This window comes from Anabrus simplex, chromosome 8, assembly GCF_040414725.1.
Source record: "Anabrus simplex isolate iqAnaSimp1 chromosome 8, ASM4041472v1, whole genome shotgun sequence".
Lineage (NCBI taxonomy): Eukaryota > Metazoa > Arthropoda > Insecta > Orthoptera > Tettigoniidae > Anabrus > Anabrus simplex.
In genome coordinates this window covers 48,529,586-48,554,419 of record NC_090272.1, presented here as the reverse complement: position 1 = coordinate 48,554,419, position 24,834 = coordinate 48,529,586, and the positions used below count along the sequence as shown (strand labels likewise).

Sequence of the window (24,834 nt, the reverse complement as noted above, 5' to 3'; positions counted from 1 at the left end):
CAATACAACTGACAATTAAAGAGATGGAACTTGTTCAAATAAATCAAGTTGCAGTAGAAAGCATAAAGGCAATGAGAACTCTGAGACTGCGAGGAACCTACAGGCTAATCAACAGTGTATGGAAAAAAAAACAGGTTCCAAAAGAATGACTGAAGGGAATTATAATACAAATAGTCATATAAAGAGACGAAAGAAAGATGTGGAAGTATTCCAGAGGATTCACAATTGTCCCAATTTTGTCAAATTGTGGACAGATTAGAGAAAAGGTGAAATTGCAGCTATATATATACATATAATATTTTTCTTTTTAAATGTTAAAATTTTATTTTGTAGTGGCATACATTACAGACTCTGATTTATCAGAGAACACAAGCAAAAGCAAGCTGCTAAATATCTGTCTGAAGTTGATCAACAGACCACTCATAACATAAAATTTACTGCACAGATGGATGTAATTCATCAGCAAAAATCATAACACGCAGTACATAGCATGTAGATTAGCACTTCCTTCACACCTTTCTAAGCCTCCATCACCACACAACAATTCCAGCCAGCTTCCACAGATATGAGCATGTTTAGCCATATATTACAGAGAATTTGAGATACATACATACATACATACATACATACATACATACATACATACATTACATACATACATACATATTATCCGCACACTTTATCTTGGTGCATTTACACCCTAGTGCTGAATCGGTCGACCTCGGCGATCTTCGAGATTCGTACTGGCAACCTTTGAAACACAAACTATGAATCGCTTAAGCATCGTTGTGCGACGTCTGGCGTACACTTTACGTACTAGTACTGTTGTTGTTTACACAACAAAGCCAAAGTATAGAATTCGTGCTAGGAACAAGATTCGCATCGAGAAATGTTTTATAATGTTATATAATGTGTATGTGACATAGTTGTTGGCTTAAGATGATAACGGTTTAGAAATTTCATACCGATCGATCATATTCTCGATTCAATTCAGATTTCATTTTCATTCAGTTGGCAGCACCAGGCAGCACTATCAATACCGGGACAGCTCCCCCCCGTACACAAATGCACCAACATAAAGTGTGCGGATAATACATACATACATACATACATACATACATACATACATACATGACGAATTACCTAGGTAGAGATATCTGGCTTGATGACAGTGGCAACATGATGTGAAATGGAATCCACACAAGTCATCGGAAGCATTGGGAAGCCATACTGACCCATGATTGCAGAATTCCTTTGCATTTGTCAGTCATTGTGCCTTGTGACAGGTGTTGAACAGAGGTACCATACCCTTGTAAGATGCTTGCTCCTGTACCCCATGGTGAGGAGATGATTCTGGATGGTATGACTCCTCACATGCCATCATTGTCATCCCATAATGCACAAAGGTTGATCAGGAAGGGTCCAGGGCATTCACATCCCTTACGACAGCATCCGAGATGAGCTCACGCATCCTCGGTGGCCAGGAAAGCATATTCACAACCGTGGAGTGAACACTGAACCACTCGGCCACAATTTGGGAGCGATGGACAGGAGAATAGTTTTGCTGCAAGTACAGGGTGTTGGAGGTGAACACGATCTGCCAGCAGGCTCCTGTAATACTCGCCGGTGAGGGACGCTGTCAGATGTACTAGGGGTCCCATTTTAACCCGTGTGAATACTCCCCATGCGGAGATACCACCACCACCAGCATGAATTGTACCCTGGTGGCACAAGGGATCCAGTGCCTCATGGGGTTGACAGTGCACTCGTACCTGACCATCGGTGTGTACCAATTCATTTGTCCAGGAAACCTTTCCCCATGCTTTGAGCATTCAATGGTGGTGTTCCTTTGCCCACGTTAGTCACTGTGTTTTAGGACAAGTGCTGAGCAGAGGTATCCTCCTGGGATGCTCGTTTCTGTACCCCCATGGTAAGGAGAGGGTTCTGGATGGTAGGGCTACACACACTTCATTGTTGTACAGCACTGAACTGATGAGTGATCTGCTGCACTGTGGCCTGTCTATCTGCTCTTACAGTCCAAGCTAGCCAACAGCGTCCCCTGTCATCAACACAACATACAACACGACAGTTGACCCTGGCTAAGAAACAATGTTAGGTTATGCTCTCGATACAGCGATCCTTGGAAAGCTCAGTGCCTTCACAACTTCAGAGATGGCGTGGCCCATACGCCTGGCGCTGACAATGTGGCTGCCATCAAACGTGCTGAGATCTTGTATTTTACCCAATCATATAATCAACTGTTACTTGTGCACCCTGTACGAGGTCTGATGTCCTCACCATTACGTCACGTCCCTGTATTACAAGCGCTGGGCTGAGCATAGCACTATTTCTCCACTATGGCAGCTATCTCTAATTCAAATGCTCATAAGCATGCATGCATACATACTGTACATACATACATACATACATACATACATACCTACATACATACATACATACATAATCGTATGAGATTGTTTCTCCTTTCATTGTTCAGTTTGCAAATGTCTATCCACCTACACAACCCCCTGTTTACAAACTGACCCTTCAGCCTTTATATTTGGTAACTTCTAACTCATCAACTCATAGATCTTGTTCTACTTTTTCCAACCTCTATTGCTGAGTTTATCATGCTGCTAAGTAGTAACCTGTCGTCATCCACTGACATCACATAGGCTTCCCATTTAATGTGCCTCGAAAGATCAGACTCATGATTCCAACCTCATAGGTTTGATCCTGCGTGAGATATTAGATTTGTGAAGAACAATAAAAAATCTTGGCACTCCATGTCGTCGTTGGTTGTGGTGCACTCAGTGTTGTCCGACAAAATTAAATAAGCTGAGCCATAATATCTGCCCAGTTGCTAGACAGCAGCTCAATCGAAACGTCGGAACTGACACGCAGGCCGCCTAAATGGCACCACCCAAGATGGTCTGTAATTTAACAGCTAAAGCCACAGATTATCATCAATATCCTGCCATCTAACCTATTCTTCAGGCATACTACCATTTAATGTGTTTCTTCTTACTCTATCAACTTCTCTTCCCGGCAAATTAAACAACAGATACAAATCGTAAACCTTAGGTTTCCCTCAGCTTTGTTTATCCTCCATGCTCAAGTCCATTTCACTCCTACTTAAACAACCCTCCATATGTTAGTAAGCATCTAACAAGGATAGCCTATCATCTGTATGTCTGCGATCTGATTGAGATTTGGTACGACGACTGCGGTAGGAATATTTTATTCAGCCATATCAAAAGTAGATGCCCAATTATATATTCAGTACTGGTTTTGGGGTATCTAAGTTTGCTCATTTAAACACCGCGGGAAACAGAGATGGCGTGGCTGGTCAGTTCATGTAGCACACTGTCACTCTTTCTCCCTCGCACACACATTATTTCCCTAACCTCAGCTTCCTGCAGCTCACTCCTGACTACGCGATGGTCAGATGAGCAAACTTTGACACCCAACAGGTACTAAATATACGACTGGGCATCTAATTTTGATATGGCTAAATAAAGCATTCGTACTGAAGTCGTCGTATCGAGTCTCAATCAAATTGGAGACTTACAGATGAAAGGGTTTCCTTGAAAGTAGACTCATACATATTATTATCCATGATTTCATATTTTATCAATCATTATTTGGAAAGCACTATTCTGAATACTTACTAAGATTTCTACCGAAAGCAAAAGCCATCTGAATACAGGTCATGGAGGCCCCTGGAGGAGTGGAAAGTTAAGGCTTCCACTATTCGTAACCTCAGTATTGAGTGGGATCAAGTGGTTAGCTTTGGCTGCTTTTGTTCCCAAGAATTAACTTGGTATACTTGTTTTACATGTAGGCTCAATGAACCTCAGGACTTTGTGACTCTTCAGAAGTGGAAATCTTGTTCCTAAATTTTTCCACTTCATGACGGGGAATTAAACCCATATTCTTTATTGACTCAGATAGTTAGCCCCTCAAGATCTCTACCAGCATGATAGTAGTGATTATAATATAGAACGGCTATCTTTTTTTACTCTAAACTATTCCCAGATAATAAATAAATGTGCAGTACTAAAATTAAGGAGAAGAATTGCAATGTGGTAATAACAACTATGCTCACGTAAGCACATACGGTCAAAAATAAAGAAAGCTGCTTCACAGACTCAATAGGCAAAACACACATGAAACAACAAAGCATGAGATCATCCCAAGTTCAATGGTCAGTTCATTATTACTTTATTTAAATCTTTCTTTGTATGCAATTTGGAGGAAAAAAAAAAAAAGGAGATAATATAAAATAACGATGGAGGGTAACTGATAATATAAAAAATTTAGAAACTGTTAACCATAATGTATATACCAGAATTGTGTGATGATGATGATGATGATGATGATGATGATGATGATGATGATGATGATGATGATGATGAAAATAATAATAATAATATTACTGGTTTTATTACAGTAGAATTCTATGTGAATGAATATGTAATATCTAGGAGGTACGTATTAAAAATAATTGCCGACTTCAATTCAACAAATATCCAAGTCCAACAGTTCAAATAGTTAAACGACATCAAAAGCCTAGACATAGTTATAAATAAACACGAAACATTTAATTTTTAGATAAAGGTCTTTTTTCGAAACATGACGGACAATAAAATTGCAAGAAATGAAGATATGGACACACCAAGTAATTGACTTTTATTTGTCAATTCTCAGTGTATTATGAAGATACCAAATATCAGAGAAGTGTGATTTTTAATGTAAATATTTTTGCATGTGTGTGTACTGTTCATAAGTTTTTAAGTTGAATGTATTGTTTAGTTGAAGATGGTCCAAAAAAAATAAAAAGACAAACTAGTCCTAATATAATAAAATATGAGTTTTAACACAATTTGTAGAGTGCTGATTAGGTGGAACATCTCTATAATGCCTGTTATTGATTTTTAAAAAAAAGGTACATGTAGTCGGGTACAGGGTCCAGACAAGGAGATGGTCAGTGCTTTGTTCTATTCCACATTTGCACAGAGTGGAGTTGCAGGTAATTACCCATTTCTACTAGGTTGGTCCTTGACCAACCAACTATGGAATGTAAATTGTTGAGAACTTTCCAAGTCACCCTGTTTTCTTTATGACAAGGAGGGAGAATTTCCAATGGTATCATCGACCTAGCAAGATCATCTGTTCTGGACTGCCAAGATCTTAACTTGAACTGTGATGGTTCAATGAGGATTTGTGGAACATAGGAAACATTTCCTTGATTTCAGCCAAGGTTTTACTGGTAAATACTTATAATGCATAGGTTCCTGAGTTTGATGTCTTAGACTTCTCATGTCTGCATACAGCTCTCAACAGATATCTGGAGGTTTCAGGTTTCTAACAGGTATAAAAAATCCCTTATACATTATTTACTTGGCCTTCACTAGAACATCTTTGTTCTATAGCAGGTTCTATACTTTGAGACAGAAATGATTTCTCAACTGTATCCTCCACCTACTTTCTACGGCTGGTCTAAAATTCTCCATTTACTCGTTTCCAAACTTCTTGAAATGCTCAGCATTTTCATTAACTTAAATATGTTATTTTAGTGCATATTTTTTTCTCTCTATCATCATCATCATCACCATCATCTGGCCGGTTTTTCCACTGCTCGCAGTTTGCGGGATCATTTATAACCAGGAGTGTATTGGTTTTTCCCTTGAAATAATGTTGTGTTCATTTTCTCCACACACATACTTATCTCCCATTCTATAATCTTCCCACTTACTGCTTCAAGCTGTCCTTGCATTTCTCCTCCATCCCGAATTAGGGTATCACCAATAAAAACTCAATTTCATTTTTGTACCTCCTTACCTGGACTTGCACTCCTTGTATCATTCATCAAAATCATAAACAGTGAAAAATAAAGTTAACTTCCTTATCTTAGTCCAGTTTCAGTTTCAAACCATCTGGTTTTGTCCACTTCAATATCCAGCAGCATTTTAAGAAACATTGCTTCCATGGATTTTAATGTTTCTTTTCTAAAACCTCCCAGTACTAACATTCTCTAAATCAATATGCTGTATGTTATTACCCTCCTTAGTCTCACAGGAACTGCTGTTGATCTACATCTAAAGCCAAATTAGTTGCATTTCCACCTTTATGTTTCATGATTTGGCAACACTGAATATTATCGCAACTTTTCTGTAATTATTATGTAATTTCTTGTCCATTTTCTTGAAAATATTATAATTTCCCTTTTACCAATCTTTTGGAACCTCTTTCTCTTCCATTACACTCTTGATCAGGTTGTACACTGACTTAGCAAATGTCATGGGATAGTCACCTAATAAGGGGCCTCCCCTGGCCCTGTGAACTGCAGTGAGACACCATGGAAGTGAGTCGACAAGTCCCTGGTAGTCCTCTGGACGCAGCTGACACCAAATCATTTGCAGAGCGGCCGCCAATGCTGGTCTGTTCGTGGGTGCAGGATCCATGGCACGGAGCCTGCATTCCAGGACATCCCAGACATGCTCGATAGGGTTCATAACGGGGCTCCTGGGTGGCCATGGCAGTCGTTGGACCTCCGCTGCATGTTCCTGGAACCGTTCCCGGGCGACGTGGGAGCAATGTGTTGGTGTGTTATCATCTTGAAACACTGCAGAACCGTTTGGGCGCTGGAAGATCAAAAATGGGTGGAGATGGTCTCCGAGCAGCTCAACATACCGCGTACCATTCAAAGTCTCTTCCAGAACAACTAGGGGGTCCATTCCATACCAGGTAAATGCACCCCAGACCATAACAGAGACACAAGCACCCTGGACCACACCTTCGAGGCAGGCGGGATCCATCACTTCATGTGGTCTGTGCCATACACGGTGCCTCCCATCGGCATGGTGCAGTTGAAATCGTGATTCGTCCGACCATATCACGTTATGCCATTGTTCCAGTGTCCATCCCTGGCAACTGGCGACAAATGCGCATCGTTGTGCCCGATGATGTTGGGTTAACAGTGGCACCCGTGTGCGGCGCCGGCTCCCGTACCCCATAGAACCCATGTTCCTACAGATTGTCCACTGGGAGACGTGTCTAGCACAGCCTGTGTTGAACTGAGCCGTGATCTGTTGCACGGTTGCCCAACTGTCCCTACTGACAATCCGTCTCAGATGTCGCCGCTCACGGTCATCGAGGGTGGCTGGACGACCGGTCGTTCGTCTGTTGTGGACGGTGACACCCGTATTCAACCATTCACGATACACCCTGGACACAGTTGATCGTGTGAAGCCGAATTGCCGCACTACTTCTGAAATAGCACCTCCCATCCGTCGGACACCGACCACCATACCCCGTTCGAATGGTGTCAGCTCACGACGACGTTCCATGTTACACCTGTCACATGCACAGTCACTGCTCAAAGGTCTCCTATGCAACTGTCGCTAGGACAGGGGGCGTGTGGTGCGCAGACAACACACCTGCGCCTAAGTGTTCCGCTATCCCATGACATTTGCTCAGTCAGTGTACATCCATTGCAATCACGAAGGTCCAAAAGATGAAACCCTTCACAAGCAGTTACAAAGAAAATCTCACAAATGCATTTCTCTAACAACCAAATCTTAGTACATCACTTTCCAGAATCTGCTGCTTCAGAAAGAACAGCTGTATTGAATTTTGTCGAGTAATCTGTCCATTCATAGGGATTCTCGTTTTCAGATTCAATAAAAACACATGAAACATAGTCATGGTTTTATATAATATATAATTTTGGGGATGTAAGGTTGTCTAAAACTTATAATATGCTAATACATTTCAAAACTCCATAGTTAACTCTTCAAGATCTTTCTCCTTGACTCTGGAGGCCCAGGAATGAACTAAATTTCTAACAGCGTCTCTCTGTCTTGAGTCTATTTACTATGAAGTGACAGTTGCCACTAAAAATATTTCTTATTGCTCTGAAAACGATCCAGGTTGCAGGTTCAGAATGTGTCAGCATATTGTAAGTTTTACACGACCTAACATCCGCAAAATTATATATATTATTTTTCCACTTTTTTCTTTTTTTTTACAAGCAGCTTACGTCGCACCAACACAGATAGGTCTTATGGCGACAATGGGACAGGAAAGGGCTAGGAGTGGAAAGGAAGCGGTCGTGGCCCCAGCATTTGACTGGTGTGAAAAATGGAAACCACGGAAAACCATATTCAGGGCTGCCGACAGTGGGGTTTGAACTCACTATCTCCCGAATACTGGATACTGACCACACTTAAGCGACTGCAGCTATCGAGCTCAATATTTATCCATTTAGTGGTTGTGAAAGTATACGTTTTAAGATAGTCAATGTTTCATTAATCATGACAGATTTCATCACAACATTAAAGAAGCCATGGTGCAGTGGAACTTCCAAAAATAAAATGTTTCAGAAAATATATAGACAATAAACAGTACTGAAAATAACAGATAAAATTTGCAGATGTCATGCTCATATGCAAAGAAGAACTATTTAAAATTTCACTAGGCCTACCTGGACTCAAATAACTAGCTGCCAGAATGAATTAAAATTTCTCATCCAAAAGAAGTTTCTCAACTCAGTCCAAAACAATTAAAACATGGATGAAATAAAGTGGTTTTATTAGTCTTCTCATGTAAGTCAGTAATATATGAAACAAACAACAACAACAACAACAACAAAAAGATAAAATACTGATGAAACTTACCTCTTTATAAACATCTGACCCCTAAAAGAGAAAAAGAAATAAAAATCTTGATTAATGGAAGAATAAAAAAGACAACCAGTAAACTTAACACATATTAACAACAATGATAAGAGATATAAAGTAATTGTGTGTGTGTGTGTGCGGGGGGGGGTTGGTTTTAGTACATACCTAATACATTTTAGAAATAGGACGTTACCAGGATCTGTCTTATTTATTTACCCCGCCAACATGTAACAATATTTAAGTAAGGAAAATTTGAACAATAATAACAGTAATAAGAATATCAAATGTTGTTATCCTTCTTCAGTCTGATGGTCTCAAACGCTCTCACATATATAAAAAAAAAAAAAAAACAACTTCAAATAAAGACTATCAAGTTAATTTTGTTCTTTGAAATGATATCTTATTATATCAAACTCTTGAAAACTGTTCTCTCTTCCAAAAATAATCTAGCCCTCTCATGCAATAAATTTTACTGAGCTGAGGGCTGTGAATGGCCCATTGACAGTTAATTCTGAAGCTAATTAAGACTTGGTAATTTTTGTAAAAATGAATATAAGAAGTAGTTGCTTTTGTTGTTTTTAAGTTATGAGCTAAAGCTGAAGATAAATACCGTACTTATAATTAGCTACTATTAATTTTCATTCAGGCAGGTTGCCCATGGACATCAACTTGAAAGACCATTATTTTATTATTTAGAAAATATATCCTACAGTGTTTTAAGGACTGTGTATGATGATAATAATAAACCTAGACAATACAACGTATTTTTTAACCCAAAAACATTTAAATACAAGTCCACCTCATATGGTATAGATGCAGCAGTAAAGCATTTTGCATACATGCAACAAAGTGTCCCAGTTTTTAACTCTGAAACTCTTCAGTCCCAATGTTAATGCCCCGCACTTCAGGTATCAATGGTACAAGAGATGAGGACAATAATGACAATATCATATCCACTGTATAGTCTTTACCCATAAGAAAGCCTCTTATGAAAGAATTTGTTCCATAATTCAATTCCTACTGCTAACTGAACTGACAAGGAATTATACCAGGAAGTTAGGAGCAAAGGAGATTGAACATTACACCAAGCATTTGAACTCATTTTCAACTAAGTAATGATTTTTTTTTTTTAGTGTTATTCTCTACAATCACTATATGAAGGATAATCTGGTAAGCAAATGACGTACCGAACTTACTGTCGCATGCTTGAGCATTTCTTTGAGTGCCTCCACTTCCTGTCGCAGTTCACGAATGATTCGAGCATTGGGATCCTCGTTAACGACCGCGTGGTTCACAATGCGCTTTGCTCTATCGGCATACCGCAATGTTGATAGAGTTTCTTCATAATTATCCGCTGCAGGGGAAATGGTAGCCACCATCACAGTCTTGCTATTACCTCCTAGATTGTCCTGTAAAAATAGGAAGACATTATGTAGTATATGGTACACAAAACATACACAAAAGAAGTTTATGACTCTTGTTGCAATCGAGACTAACAAAAGAAAATTATTTATCTTGAATACATACATTCATACTTCATTATAAAGTTTCATGCAAGCCTCTGTTAATTCACTAATTGCCTGTTCAATCCTCTGTAACTAGCTCCATCACCTCATGTAGTTCCACACCTCTTTAACTTCAAACTGTTAAAAACTATGTCTAATCATCATCGTCTTTATCTCTCTCTACTTCTCTTACCCTCCACGATAAGCTATTATTCTCCTACGTAACCTGTTTTCCTCCATTTGTCTCACATGACCCCACTAAGGATGCCAGTGTAAGTGTAGAGCTAGTTAATTCTTACCTTATCCTTCATCTCCTCATTCCAAATACCCTCCCATCATTGTTCCCACCTGTTTGTACTAGTAATCCTTCTCAATACCCTCATGTCGGTCACTTCTAACTTATGAATAAGATATTCTGAGTCCACTCCTGTACATCATCTGCAAGCACACTGCATTAGCTTTGCTACACTTTGATTCTACTACATCCTTGGAGAATACACATCCTAAATACTTGAAATGATCTACCCGTTCCAGTTTTGAATTCTCGACCTGACATTCAGTCCTCTTAGGTTTCTTCCGTAAGTCTTGGAAATACTCACTTTCACATCATATTCGATGTACCTCTTTTCAAGTTCCAACGTGCTGGACTGTAGGCTTTCAGCAAAGTCTGCCATTATGACTAAGTCAGAATACAGACCAAACTGCTTACTACATTTCCAGCTAACTGACTCTCTTCCTGCCACTTTATACCCTTCAGTAAATGATCCATGTAAACTATGAACAAACAATAAAGGTGAAAGATTACAGCCTTGTCTAACCCCTGTAACTACCCTGAACCAAGAATTCATTCTCCCATCAATTCTCACTGCACTCCAATTATCAACATTAATACCTTTGATTGCTTTTAATAATCTACCCTCAATCCAACAGTCTCCCAGTATGGTTAACTTCTTTTCTCTCGGTACTCTGCCATATGATTTGTCTAGATCTATGAAACATAAACACAACTGTCTATTCCTCTTGGAGCATTTCTCAATCACCTGGCGCACCGGAAAACTTGATCTTCACAGCCCCTATGTGGTCTGAAACGACACTGGTTTTCATCTGACTTATTCTCAACAACTGTTCGCACCCTCACTTCTAAATGCCAATGAACAATTTGCCTAGTATACTGATCAATGATATACCTCAATAGTTGTTGCAATCCTTCCTGTTCCCTTGCTTATAGATAAGTACAATTAATGCTTTCACCCAATCAGAAGGTACCTTACAAACATTCTGCAATAATCTTATTACTTTATGAAGCCTTTTCATCCCTACCTTCCCACTATATTTCACCATTTCAGGTCTAATTTCATCTAATCCTACAGCTTTATGACAATGGAGTTTATTTGCCATCCTTTCCACTTCCTCCAGTGTAATTTCACCTACATCATTTCTCCTTGTCAAGAACTTGGTTACAGTATTTTCTACTTCTACAAAAGGATTTCCTTTTATGTTCAGAAGATTATCAAAATTTCCCTTCCACCTGTCCAGTGATCCCTGGAATCTACTATGAGTTCATCTGATTTACCCAAAACACTATTAATTTCCTTTTTCCCCTCCCTTTCTATGATTCTTTATTACTGCCCCTTGATCAAGCCTTTCCCAGTTATCACCAAAATCTTCCCACAATTTCTTCTTGAACTCTACAATAATTTATTTTGTGCTGTTTCATCTACTATAGTATGATTCCCTCCCTATCTGCATCAGTTCTTGTTTGAGCCATTTTTGATATGCCTTCTTTTTATGTTTACAAGCTGCACTGACTCTACTCTGAACTAAGGGACAGTACCTGCCATGTTGCAGGTCACAGAAAGAGGTGTAAGGACTACCTCAAAGCCATCACGAGGCAGTATACTGACAACTGGCAAAGATGTGCTCTGGATCGTCCAACGTGAAGAAGTTGCATCCATCAAGAAATAACACCATTTGAAGAACAGAGATGTCGTATTGCAACAGAACATTGCAATAGGGGGAAGGAAAAAAAAAAGAGAGAGAGAGAGAGAAATCCTGAAGAAGGGCAGCCATTCACCAATACACTCCTCAATGTTTATCTGTCGCTATTGCAGAGAGTTGATTGCAATCTTAAGACACATCAGTAGGAAAACTATCATACTCGCTTGTGAGTGATTGTCAGTGATGATGACAAGAAGAAAAATTAATATTTCAACAATTTGTTTAAGGATTTCTTTGACCAGGAATCACAACTTGATTGTTGTTGCACCATGTTTGTTTACATCAGAAATTAACTCCAAGTATAGATGCCAGACATCTACAAAAAGCTTTATTATTTACTTCCAGCAGCTGAAGGCCAAACTCGAGTATGCCCACGAGATGACAGAACATTCCAGATATCAATTTAGGCCTGGAGAGCGAACAGGAGAAAGAAAAAAAATCTCATGCACCATCTACAGATGGGCATAGCAAGCACACAGGTGGACCAGGCACATCAGCCTGGCTATGAATAAGCATGATACTCATTGGGTTAAAAGCCCTAAAGTGTATTTGACAAGAAGAGAGATTATTTTTGCTTTTTTCAAATGGTTCTCACGTGATGGTTGAACGGAAAGGAACAGAAACATGTAGTTCCAAAATTTGACGAACATTAACATGGCCCCAATGCTGATTTCTGGTATAATCAGTGTGGTTTAGCAAGAAGGGATTAGAGAAAGCCCAGGACCAAAGTCAAGTCAGTCAGGCATTTGTTAGACTTCCTGTAGGTGAATGATGTCCGTTCTGAAGTGTTGGTTTTGTGAAAAATGTAATCCAAGCATGCAAAATCATAGTTTTGTATTATGTACAGAATCAAATTGTTCTTACCTTCAGCAGCCACGTAAGGACAGAATCTCTGTATGGCACAAATTTGTCCTTGTTCTTCGCTCCTGAAGTTTGATCAGCTAATTTGGATATTACTAGACCTAGGGTAGTTAAAGATCTGTAAAGGAAAACAACAGATATGAGACACTTATATCACAATTTACCAAACGAAGATTACGAATCTACTAATAAAAGCAATATTAATCTTTAAAAAAACAGAAAGTTAAGCTTTTCACTTTGTACTTACAAATTAGATTAAAATTTAACTTGACTACACAATCAGTCAATATCTCACAATGTCAACATTTTATTTAACATTCAGGTATGTTTTGCCTCTATGAAGATGCTTCATCAATAGAATATTCATTTTTATAAATGAACTATAACAAGTGAAAAGTTATTGTCATAATTATGTAGCCAGCTCAGTGGTGGAGCATAAATTTTCTTCATATAAATATATAAACAAGGCATATTCACAAACATGAGCATAACCTTTGAAATTCCTATTAAACAAAGAAATGAATAATTCAACATCAACAGAACATTGTAAGAATTCTTAAGGTGGGAGTGAAACCTCACTTAAAAGACGCATCCATTTTCTCAGAATATTTTATTCACTGACTGACAATAAAACAAAATGGGCTTGCCAATTTGTTCAATGAAGTTTGAAATTTTGCAAGTTTTGTTCAATTTTGTTAAATTACTTTGATAAATTTTTATATAACAATTTTACACACTATCTCTGCAAAATATATTAAGTTGTGGGAGTAATCCAAATTGTAATAAATCCACAACGCCACTAACTCATTCATATATCGGGAACAACCAAACTAACGATGATGATGCTTGTTGTTTTAAGGGGCCTAACATCGCAGGTCATCGGCCCTAACCAAACTAACGAGAGTGGAATTCGGCACAGAGGTTCCATGTATATCATAACATCTAAGAACACTTTTTGAAAAAGTCAATCCCTAAGGAGTAAAAATAAGGTAGTAAAAACACAAAGAATGGGCAATGTTTAGGAGTGAAGGTTTGAGGGCTGATATAATCATTTCTATGCTAGCATTGGTAGTGTTATGAAACACACAATATTAGAACAGGCATGTTACAGTGTTATAGGTGTTACATTTAGTGTTCAACAGACTGAAAAGCTTTAAGTTACATTAATTAAGTCGATACTAAAAAGTATGGCTTCATTCTCACAGTTTTATAAATTAAACACCGACTGTTTTATGTACATACAGTAATTTTAATCTTAGACAATTCAATCAGCACACAAATTACATTTGACAATGAATGACAGCACTTCACTAATTACTCTTGACCTCACAGTGGGTTTTCAGATGGTAGACTCTACCTGGAACTGGCGATCCTCCGTAATCTTGATTGACAGGTTTCATCTTTCACTACACAGCACAAACACCACAGTTACTTCACACAGCAATTCCATACAATCAGGTTCAAATGCATGTCTGTTGGCTAACACAATGTATGATGACTGTACACTTGGATAAGACCAATAACTCGTACAATCAAATGCTCCTCACGCTGAACTCTCAGCTCACAACTCATAACCGGCTATTCAGTGCATAAAACTCAACAACAACACAACCATCTGTTCAAGGTGAGCTTACTTTTATAAACCTGGTGATCAAGTTCTGGTATCTTTGGGATACAGTCGGAATATGAGTGCGCTAGTTTCACCTTCCAGAAAATCCATGTAGACACCAATCTGACCTGCTCATCCCTTCCAGGAACTACCAAAGGGGGTTTCAAGAGAGATGACAACTGCATCATTACACAACAATAGGTTGTGGGCTGCTATAATAGTTCATTTGAATGCTGCTTGATAGCAGTCATACCCAGGCCACTCACATGTGAGAGAAAACTTAAAAAGATAAGGAAATCATGAACACTGTCTCAAGAAGTCTCTCTGGACATTCTATGAACCAAGGAAGATATGTTATTTTATTTTTTCTTATGCGCAAAAGAAAACAAGCTTTTATTAACAATAAAACCTGTGTGCAGGTAATTCTGCTAGTCTGAATTATAAGTTATGGAAACGGAATATAAAAGTGTACAAATGTCGAACATCAAAGACTGCAAGTTAAGAAGGAAAATACAAACACATTGAGAGAACAACAGAAACCAAAGACAAAACGAAAATTGGAAAGAAAAGGTCAAAGACGTATTCCATAACTTCACATAATTTTGAGTCTTCCTACCCTCAATCCTAGCTTCCTGGCCTTCATGTAAAAGGAAACAAGGACAAAAAAACACAAAAGGACAAGGAGATCCTTCACATCTTCAAATAGATGGGATTCCTCATCATCAATCCCAGTTTTTCTCAGCTTGTTTCTGCTTCCCAGCTTCACCAGGAGAGCAGGCATCAACACTAATTGATGGGTCATTGTGACAAATCTTTAAGTTTGATGTGGGAAATGTAGGATAAGAAGAAAGATTGATAAAGATGAGAAAAGGGGAGAGAGACATACGATAAAGATGTATGCACATGGTAAAAGACTTGAACACTGGACGAGCACAAAAGGAAAAAAAGGATTCTAATGGGATAAAATCAGTATTGGAATGGAAAAACATGGAATGACATATTTTTGTTTCTTTTCAATACTGATTTTATAAGCAATTAATCATTTGTATAATAAACTTAAATGTCATTATTATTGGGTATAAAGCAAAACCTACTTGTTAATATTGGAGCCTTCTTTAAGTCGTTCTCCTACAGCTCCTGTTTTTACAGCACGTTCACTGCCGGCCAAGTCTACCAGAGACATTCGGCTCACTTTCTCTCCTGACACACCACTCTTCGTATCGGTCAAAGTTTGTGTCAGGACGACGGAGAACACAGCATGAGATCGAGACGATTCGCTGTTCATGTTGGTGGCGGCAACTGTTCGAGATTTGTTGCCTTCCGCCATGAGGTTGTCGATGTCCTGAAATGTAGATGCATTTTAATCCACAGCAGCACAAGATATATAAAATCAACATCAGAATTCTAAGCAAGAAGTTATAAAAACAATTTAAGCCTTGGTACTGGTATCAACAAAAGCTCATACAGAATCCACAACTGCAAAATTAAAATAATTTTAAAAAGGTTCTTCAAAATGCAGGAAGTTCAAACAATGTAAGTTAACTGTGTACAAGCACAAGACAATGGCAATGAACATAAGTAGAACATCCACTCAGTGTAATCTCATATTTGAGGGAGAGGGAACTAAAAATAGTGGAAACTGTTATTTGCAGTAATGGGAGGGCTAAACTAAAAATATAAATTAGAGCGTCCATAGGATCCAACTTCTTCTACAAAGTGCAGAATCTAGTCTAGTCTCATATCTTTCCCAGTCATGAGTGTCTTCTTCAACCCTGAGCTCGAATGCCATCGTTTTTGCCTTGCAATATCAGTTTACGGAGGGGGTACTTTTCCTAAATAAGCTGTCTTCTTTTTCTTGACTATGCAGACTAACACTTGATTCTTCTTCATGCGCTTCAGTATTGGAGATGTGATCTGTCCATAAAATCTATAGCATCCTTTGGAAGATCCACATCTCAAAGGTTTCCACTCAACTTATGGTGTTACCCTTCAGTGCCCATGTCTCAGTGCTTGTTGGAAGTAATGAATATACACAGCACCTCACAAATTTGTACCTTGCCTCCAAGCTGAGGGTTTTGTCACACAGTTAAACTTCTCATCTTTCAACAATTTACTCAAGCTGTTTCTATAGTCACACCAGGTCTAGATCTTCAGTGACCCTACTGCCAAGGTACTTGAACTTTGATACCACCATGACCTTTGTCTTTGTTCAAGTGCATCAGCTTCTGCAACTATCTTGTTTATCAGACATTGCAGATCCTCAGGTCTGTCGGCAAATACAGTATGACTGTGCGATCAACATATCGGTTATTTACCAATCTACCATTAACCCTTATTCCATCTTTTGCATCTTGCTGTGCTGCTATAAAGATATGTTCAGAATAAAAGTTGAACAGCAGCAGAGATATCACACAACCCTGTCTCACATCCTGCTTTAAGTGCCTCAGAGTTTTCAGCCCTCACTGAAGTCTCGTGATAGTATAGCTTTGTGATGTAGGTCAGATCTTCCCTTCATTTAGTGACCACTGTGAGCAACAAAATATGTATACATCTGCTTCATAGATTACGCTTTGACCTTTGATTGTGTCAATCAATCAATCAATCAACCAATCAATCAATCAATCAATCAATCAATCAACCAATCAATCACCACTGATCTGCATTCCTACCTGATGACCATATTGGACATCATACTATATTCATATATTCTTCTTTACTATATAAAAAGTGCTCTGGAATTATTGTGTTTACAAACACCCTTTTCTGTTCTTCATTTACATCATTCAAAAATCATGCCCTTCTACAAGGAAAAAGGAAAGCATCAGGAAGTCCTAATGTACAGTCCTAAAATTCCTGCTATAAAATATATCTGAAGAAACAAAGACGTAAAATAAAAAGTGTTCAAGTACACACAAAGCTGACAAAGATCTGTACTGTAACAGAAAACAAATATTGAAGTCAAAAATTAAAAATTGATAACATTAATCTTACCTGAAATGAGGTAACTGCAAGCTGAGAGAGACCATCAACGTAGGGTCCCAACACGTTATGCTCCCGCACTTTCAGGGACTGCTTGTTGGTTTTCGGATCCAACAAGTCGTGCACCTGAAAAAGGTAGTAGTGATGTTCAAGAGATAAGAAAAAACACAAAACACTCATGACAGCATCCAGTGTTTCTATATGAATAATATTGCATAAGAAGTCACCGAATACTGAAATACACTAATATCACAAACTTCCTCTCTGATCTAGGTTGTACCAGTAGCTGACATCAGCACAGATTCAGAGATATTTTGAACTAACACTGGGTCTTGCTGATCACCACATTAAACCCAGTATCAATATCACTTGCACCAGTTATGAGATACATTATGGGAACAGAAACTAAAATTAGACAAACCCCTTAAAAAGGAACTTGGATCATCAGAAGATTCCTGTGTTTGTGAAATAATACATTTCCTGAAATATTCCATTCAATAAGCCCTGCATACAATAATGAATCGTTGTGGTATCTGTAATCTCACTTATTGAACAATGGACAACGAAATAGGGAGGACAACAAAAATGATCCCAGAATATTTTTTTCTTTTCCCGTCCCTTTTCTCAAACCTTGGTGGAGTCGCGAGTGCGAACTGTGTGATATGGCCCTGTTTTAGGGATGTTCTTCCTGACGCCAGTACAATGTGGAAGGCTATTTGCTTTACGTCGCACCGACACAGATAGGTCTTATGGTGACGATGGGACAGGAAAGGAATGGGAAGGAAGCGGCCGTGGCCTTACTTAAGGTACAACCCCAGCATTTACCTGGTGTGAAAATGGGAAACCAATATGTAGAAGGATGTACTCACTATTCTGTGGTTGCTGGTAGTATGGAGTGTGTAGGTATATGAAGAGGAGTGTGATAAGACAAACAGAAACACTCAGTCTCCAAGTCGGAGGAATTAAATCCCCAGCGCAGCAGGGAATCGAACCCGGGACCCTCCGAACCGAAGGTCCCGACGCTGACCATTCACCAGGAGCTAGAGATACAAGGACATTCTAAAGACTAATATGAAAAAAAATCAAAATTACTTCAGTAACTGGGAGAATATAGCATCTGACTGCCCGACGTGTCCAAGGGGGCCTTCAAACATTCTGAACAACAGAGATAAAACAACTCTGATAAAAGAGACTTAGAAAACAACGGGGAAAATCAGAAGACTGGCCGCCGGGTTCTATAAGAAGGAGCAATGGCGGATTTGATTTGCCAGCATTACAGCAGAGCTTGTGGTTCTGGAATTGGTTTTCTTACATATCTAAGAACCCATAATTGATAACACTGATATACTTGGGGAGCCGGCCCCATGGCGTACCTGCCTCTTACCTGGAGGCCCCGGGTTCAATTCCCGGCCAGGTCAGGAATTTTTACTTGGACCTGAGGACTGGTTCGAGGTCCACTCAGCCTACGTGATTAGAATTGAGGAGCTATCTGACGGTGAGATAGCAGCCCCGGTTTAGAAAGCCAAGAATAACGGCCGAGAGGATTCGGCGTGCTGACCACACGACACCCCGTAATCTGCAGGCCTTTGGGCTGAGCAGCGGTCGCTTGATAGGCCAAGGCCCTTCAAGGACTGTAGTGCCATGAGGTTTGGTTTGGTTTGATATACAAAACATGACGACCTGCCCTCACACCACTACTCTCCACCAGCAGCTCTGTGTCCATTAGCGGCTTATAGTATTTAATACGTCTACTGTAGCCGGAGTTGCCAAATCGTCCAGATCATTAGCACCAGAAGAGCCAGAGCAAAAATAAAACATTTCTATGGACTTCGTTATTTGTCATTAAGTTATTTATTATTATTATTATTATTATTATTATTATTATTATTATTATTATTATTATTGTCCGCCTCCGTAGCGTAACGGTTAGTGTTATTAGCTGATGTCCTCGGGGGCCCGGGTTCGATTCCCGGTACTGCCAGAAATTTAAGAATGGCAGGAGGGCTGGTATTATTATTAATAACGCTAAAAGGATCACTGCACTGCATTCGTCACGAAGAAAGACTGAAGAGAATGTGGAAGAAAGTGGTTTGGCGACCTCTCCACACCAAAAGAGATTCACTTAGAACTCGTTAATTAACTCAGCACGGAGCAGGTCGCTTCCAGAAACTGAGACGGCCATGTTTTGTTCCCAAGTATACCGTGGTAGTGGTTACAGTTTTAATAGGAAGTACAATTGGACAAACATCCTCTATTAACACTAATCGAAGGGGAAAATGGAAGCCGCCCGGCACTTCGAAGGATGAAAATATCAACAAAAGAAACACAATGGCCACGAAGGGCATAAAATGAAATACTCCCCAAGGTCTCCAATCCTAATCTCACAGGTGACGGAAAAAACAAGAGTTGACCAAGAGAGGTCAGACAGGTTAGACGAAAGAGATAAGCCTAGCACAAGTAAGTGGAAGCAATGCCAGGACTCAGCTAAGGCCCTTGTGTTCGCCAAACCACACTCTCCCCAAGTTAAGAGCCCCTCTGGCCCCGTTTAGTCACCTCTTACGACATGCAGGGGATAACGTAGCTGTATTCTACTACCACCACTACCATCACCACCATCATCGGGGGATTGGGGGGGGGGGGGCGGCACTGATACATTCGGATGATAATCGTTATGGTTGCCATCAAGGGAATGTCTACAATGCTCATGTTATATCTGTTCCGAAGCTTTTGTCCATAATCAAGACAGAGAATTAGGAAAGAAATCGTTATGGTTCTTTGAGAAAGACAATATTCCAGCAGGTAATACACAAAATCGCAGAAAACTTCTTCAAGAACGGCCGACTGCTGGAGTGGATCCCTTTCTTCTGATAAGATCAGCTCCATAGCACAGCTGGTGAGGCACTACTCATCTCTCATGTTGAAGTTTGCGAGATGGAATTTAAGAACACTTCGACGCGAGAGACTCTAGTCCCGTGTATTTACCTTCTTTCTGTTGATGGGGCAGTTGAATACACATCGGAACGTCTGTTCGCGACCACGTATCTACATTGTTTCCAATTTACTGTATTTAACTTTACTATTCGATCGCCCTTCGTCAACCCTTGTTCTCTTTCAACAAGGAATGCGAGACACTGAGTCTTTCATGTTGATGCCCTTCGTGGCCTTTCCCGTCCATATCGCCGATTCCTTCATACTTTGAAGTGTCGGAACTTCTGCATTTTACTTCCAATAATATTAACAGAGGATGGTTACCTAACTATACTTCCTGTTGAAACAACAACCAACACCCTCACCGATCCATTCTGTAAAATTTACAGCATACCTGCCAACTTTACAAAACAAACATTCAGGAGATTTTGATTTGAAAATCAGGATAAATCAAGATACACAACTGGTCAAAACTGCTTATTTTACATGTCTTGCGCAATACCGAAGTACTATGATATATAACACTTATTGTCTCAAACCCAACTGTTTCTATACGAAGCTACAAGGCTAATAATGACCTATTTCTATTCCCACACAGGAAGTATGAGCGTGAGATGATCGGTCTCTGAAAAGCCTTCCGTAAGTAGCATGAGCTCATGCTCAACACCTGTAAATCAGTCGTACAGTTAGATGCCATTACTTAGCAAATGCATAGATTAATATACTGTATTGCATCGCGCGCCCGAGCGATTATGCGAAGCGCATTGTTACTTTTTTATCAAGTAATAAATTAAAATCGTAACTTCAATGCTTTTCAGTCTGTCGAACACCTACAACGCTATAACATACCTGTAGACTGAAAAGTATAAACATTACTGTACATTCACTGAGTCGACAATGTGAAGTATGGCTTCATTTTCAACAAATTGATGGATCTCATAGAAAGAAATATAGGGTTTCCAGATGATGAAGTATAAACTGACTAAAATACACTTTTCTTGTGTTAGTGGTGACCGGTGTCCTGATCCAGGGTCGTGAGGCTGCCTCTTACCGGAAGAATCCAGATTCGATTCCTGGCCAGGTCAGGAATTTTTAACTGGATCTAAGGGCTGGTTCGAGGACCACTCAGCCTTCGTGAGAACAACTGAGGAATTATCTGACGGTGAGATACGGCTCCGGATTAGAAAGCTTTAAAAAAAAAGACCGGGCGAGTTAGCTGTGCGGTTAGGGACACGCAGCTGTGAGCTTGCATTCGGTAGATAGTGGGTTCGAACTCTAATGTCGGCAGCCCTGAAGACGCGGTTTCCCATTTTCACACCAGGCAAATGCTGGGGCTGTACCTTAATTAAAGCCACGGCCGCTTCCTTCCCACTCCCAGGCCATTCCTATCCCATCGTCGCCATAAGACCTATCTGTGTCCGTGCGATGTAAAACAGATTGTAAAAAAAACGGCCGAGAGGAATCGCCGCGCTGAATACGCATCACCTGTAACCTGTAGACCTTCGGACTGAGCACGGTCACTTGGTAGGCCGAGGTCCAAGAAGGCTATACACGGTTTGGTATGGTTGTTAGCGACTTGAGCGTCTCACTGACAGACAGGTGCCCTACAGAAACAGTTGATTCTGTCATTTCGAAATACCAGATGATTTTATTCGGAGAGTGGGTGCCTGGGGGTGGTGGTGATGGTGATTGTTGTTTTAAGAGGAAGTACAACTTTGCAACCACACTCTACAACACTAATCAGAGAGAGAAAATGGAAGGGGTCCGACACTTCGAAAAATGAAGTACAATAGGATAGATTAAAGTTAGGAGCCTGGCACAAGTGGAAGCAATGCCAGGACGCAGCTGAGGGCCCCGTGGTCGTCAACCCACGCTCCCTAGTTCAGAGCCTCTGGAGTCCTTTTTAGTCACCTCTTACGACAGAGGGGGATACCGCCTACACCCGCAGGGGATTGCCTGGGCTACAAGACTCGAAGGTGACCGCACATTTTCAAATTGTGAACCCTAATAAAACAAATAACACTACAAGTGCAATAACATCTATCAAAAATTGAGAGCAAGTAAAACTCTTAGAGAACTGCTCTTCTTACGTTGCATAACTGATAACCAGTCCAGAAAAACTGGAAATTCACGATTTCAGAAAAGAAAGGGAAAGCTAAAGACAGTAACAACATGTTAAACAAACAGCCCATTAATTAGCAAACCAGATTCTGAGGTTTCTGAAACACACATCTCACTTTAGATGATAAGTAAATTAAGAATGTAGAGAACGTAGAAAATGTAGGTCGGCTGATGCAGAGTGGGTCTCAGGCCACACAAGTGGCCACGACTGGTCCGTGGTCTGACAGCTCTGCACTCCGTCCGACCAACCGAGCAAAGTGAGCTTCGCCTCTACAAGTCTGCATTCTCCATCTCGGCAGAAGAATACAGGCGTGGCAGCCTACATGTAGAACTGGCAATCCGCACACATATGGGCTGTTACATGAAGGAATGTTGAGGAAATAACATTGACAGCTTAAGGGGTCTATGAGGTATCGGTTTCCGAGCCTCGTGAGACATGTCTGGTCGTGACATCACGGGGAAGGGTGGTAGCATTTCCTCACCAGGGGTGATGTCGCGGCCAGACAGTTTTAGGATAGAATTAGTATAGACTGAATGTAGTTAAATAGTTAGTTTAGTCGGATGTAGAGGTAGCGTGTTGCATCCGCCCATGTGCAAGATGCTACCTAGTAGATTTAGAGGTAGTTAAGTAGTAAGTAGTTAGTGCTTAGCAAATAAATATTTTGTGTTTATTTTTGAACTGCACAACTGGAACATTGTAGCTGGGCGAAAGCCTGTTATGTTCAATAAATGTGTCTGTCTACAACTCTGCATTCGGTAGGCGGAGAGGGTCTGGTCCCCACTGTCAGCTGTCCTGAGAATGGTTTTACGTGGTTTCCCATTCTCCTGCACCAAGGCGAATGCCGAGAAAGTTTCCAGTCTAGGCCACGGTCGCCAACCCCCTCCCCTTCTGCCTGGCCTGAGAGACGGGGTCACCGTCTAGGAGGTCCGCTTCCCCCTTCAGGGATGGAGTGAAAACGTGTAGTATTAGTTCCATGTACAGAAATAACTTACCCACTGTAATACAATTTATTTTTGGTTGGAAAAGAAAATACGGGATTAGCCCATCATTTAACATGAAGTAGCGGCGTGTGTCTGTCACAGATGATAAAATGTGTTATTATCGTACCTTCTCGTTGTAAATTTCCATGTAGCTGACTTCCACTTTGTACGTAAGTTCTGAACTCTGCTGCTTGGCAATCATATCGAAAAGAGAATCACACAGCCTGGGGATGATGCCTTTGTTATCCTGACTACCCATCATCGTATAGGACTTGCCAGAACCTGCAAACATAGATGAAACAAACATTTTAGGATTTATGATCAATTAAATTCCGTTACTGGAAATGCTTTCATCGTCCATCTGAAACAATTATACATACAAAACTTCATTTCAATGGCTACCAAAGCTCATCGATTATAAGAGGGTGTACAGAACTCAACTCAGTTTCAACTTATTCACTTTTAATAGAAAGAACAAAGATTTTTTTAAATGATGAAAGTGATGATTAAGATCTAAAAAATCATCCAAAAATGCAATGAAATATGACCATACAAATTTAAAAAAATATGACTCAAAAATAAATGAGACAAATCGACTATTTATAGCCCTTTTTAAAATTAAAAAACACAACAGCAAAATCTGATATGAGAAAGTCTTATTATTATTATTATTATTATTATTATTATTATTATTATTATTATTATTATTATTATTATTATTATTATTATTATTATTATTATTATTATTATGCCATAGTACGTTGTACGTTAATGGCAAGAAAGATCTTAAAGAACTGGGCATACAAGCAGAAGATGCACAAAACCGAAATCTTTTCAGAGCAGTCACGAACAATTTTGGGACCTTCCGGGACGAAAAGGGGGCAACTGGTGCGGAATGGACAGAAGAACGTCGTGCTAAACACGGTGAGCTAATGAAGACGATGTGGATCAAGCGAAAAATGAACAAATGCCAGAATATAAAGTGAGGCTTATCGTGGTCCCTAGTTGGCCGATTAGCGAAGTTGAATGAATTATTTCATGTTTCTGAATATACACATTTAAATACAGTCTATTTTCATTAGCTCGGCTATTAAACAGACCATTATCTGAGACTGCGTACGGTCGGCCTTTCTTTAAAAGTAAGTTATGTAAGAAGTTACATAGAGGT

At 39.7% G+C, this 24,834-nt stretch overlaps 1 protein-coding gene across 1 annotated transcript in view; it reads right to left on the bottom strand.

The window, feature by feature from the left end:
- Positions 1-24,834, bottom strand: part of Khc-73 (Kinesin heavy chain 73) — a 471,364-nt gene that overhangs the window by 182,183 nt on the left and 264,347 nt on the right. Inside the window, exons 3-8 of the mRNA XM_067153111.2 lie at positions 23,794-23,948; positions 17,649-17,762; positions 15,752-15,999; positions 13,052-13,166; positions 9,881-10,093; positions 8,682-8,702 (exon numbers count right to left, since the gene is read on the bottom strand). Coding sequence (XP_067009212.2) covers positions 8,682-8,702; positions 9,881-10,093; positions 13,052-13,166; positions 15,752-15,999; positions 17,649-17,762; positions 23,794-23,948 — 866 coding nt within the window. The remainder of the gene's footprint in view (positions 1-8,681; positions 8,703-9,880; positions 10,094-13,051; positions 13,167-15,751; positions 16,000-17,648; positions 17,763-23,793; positions 23,949-24,834) is intronic.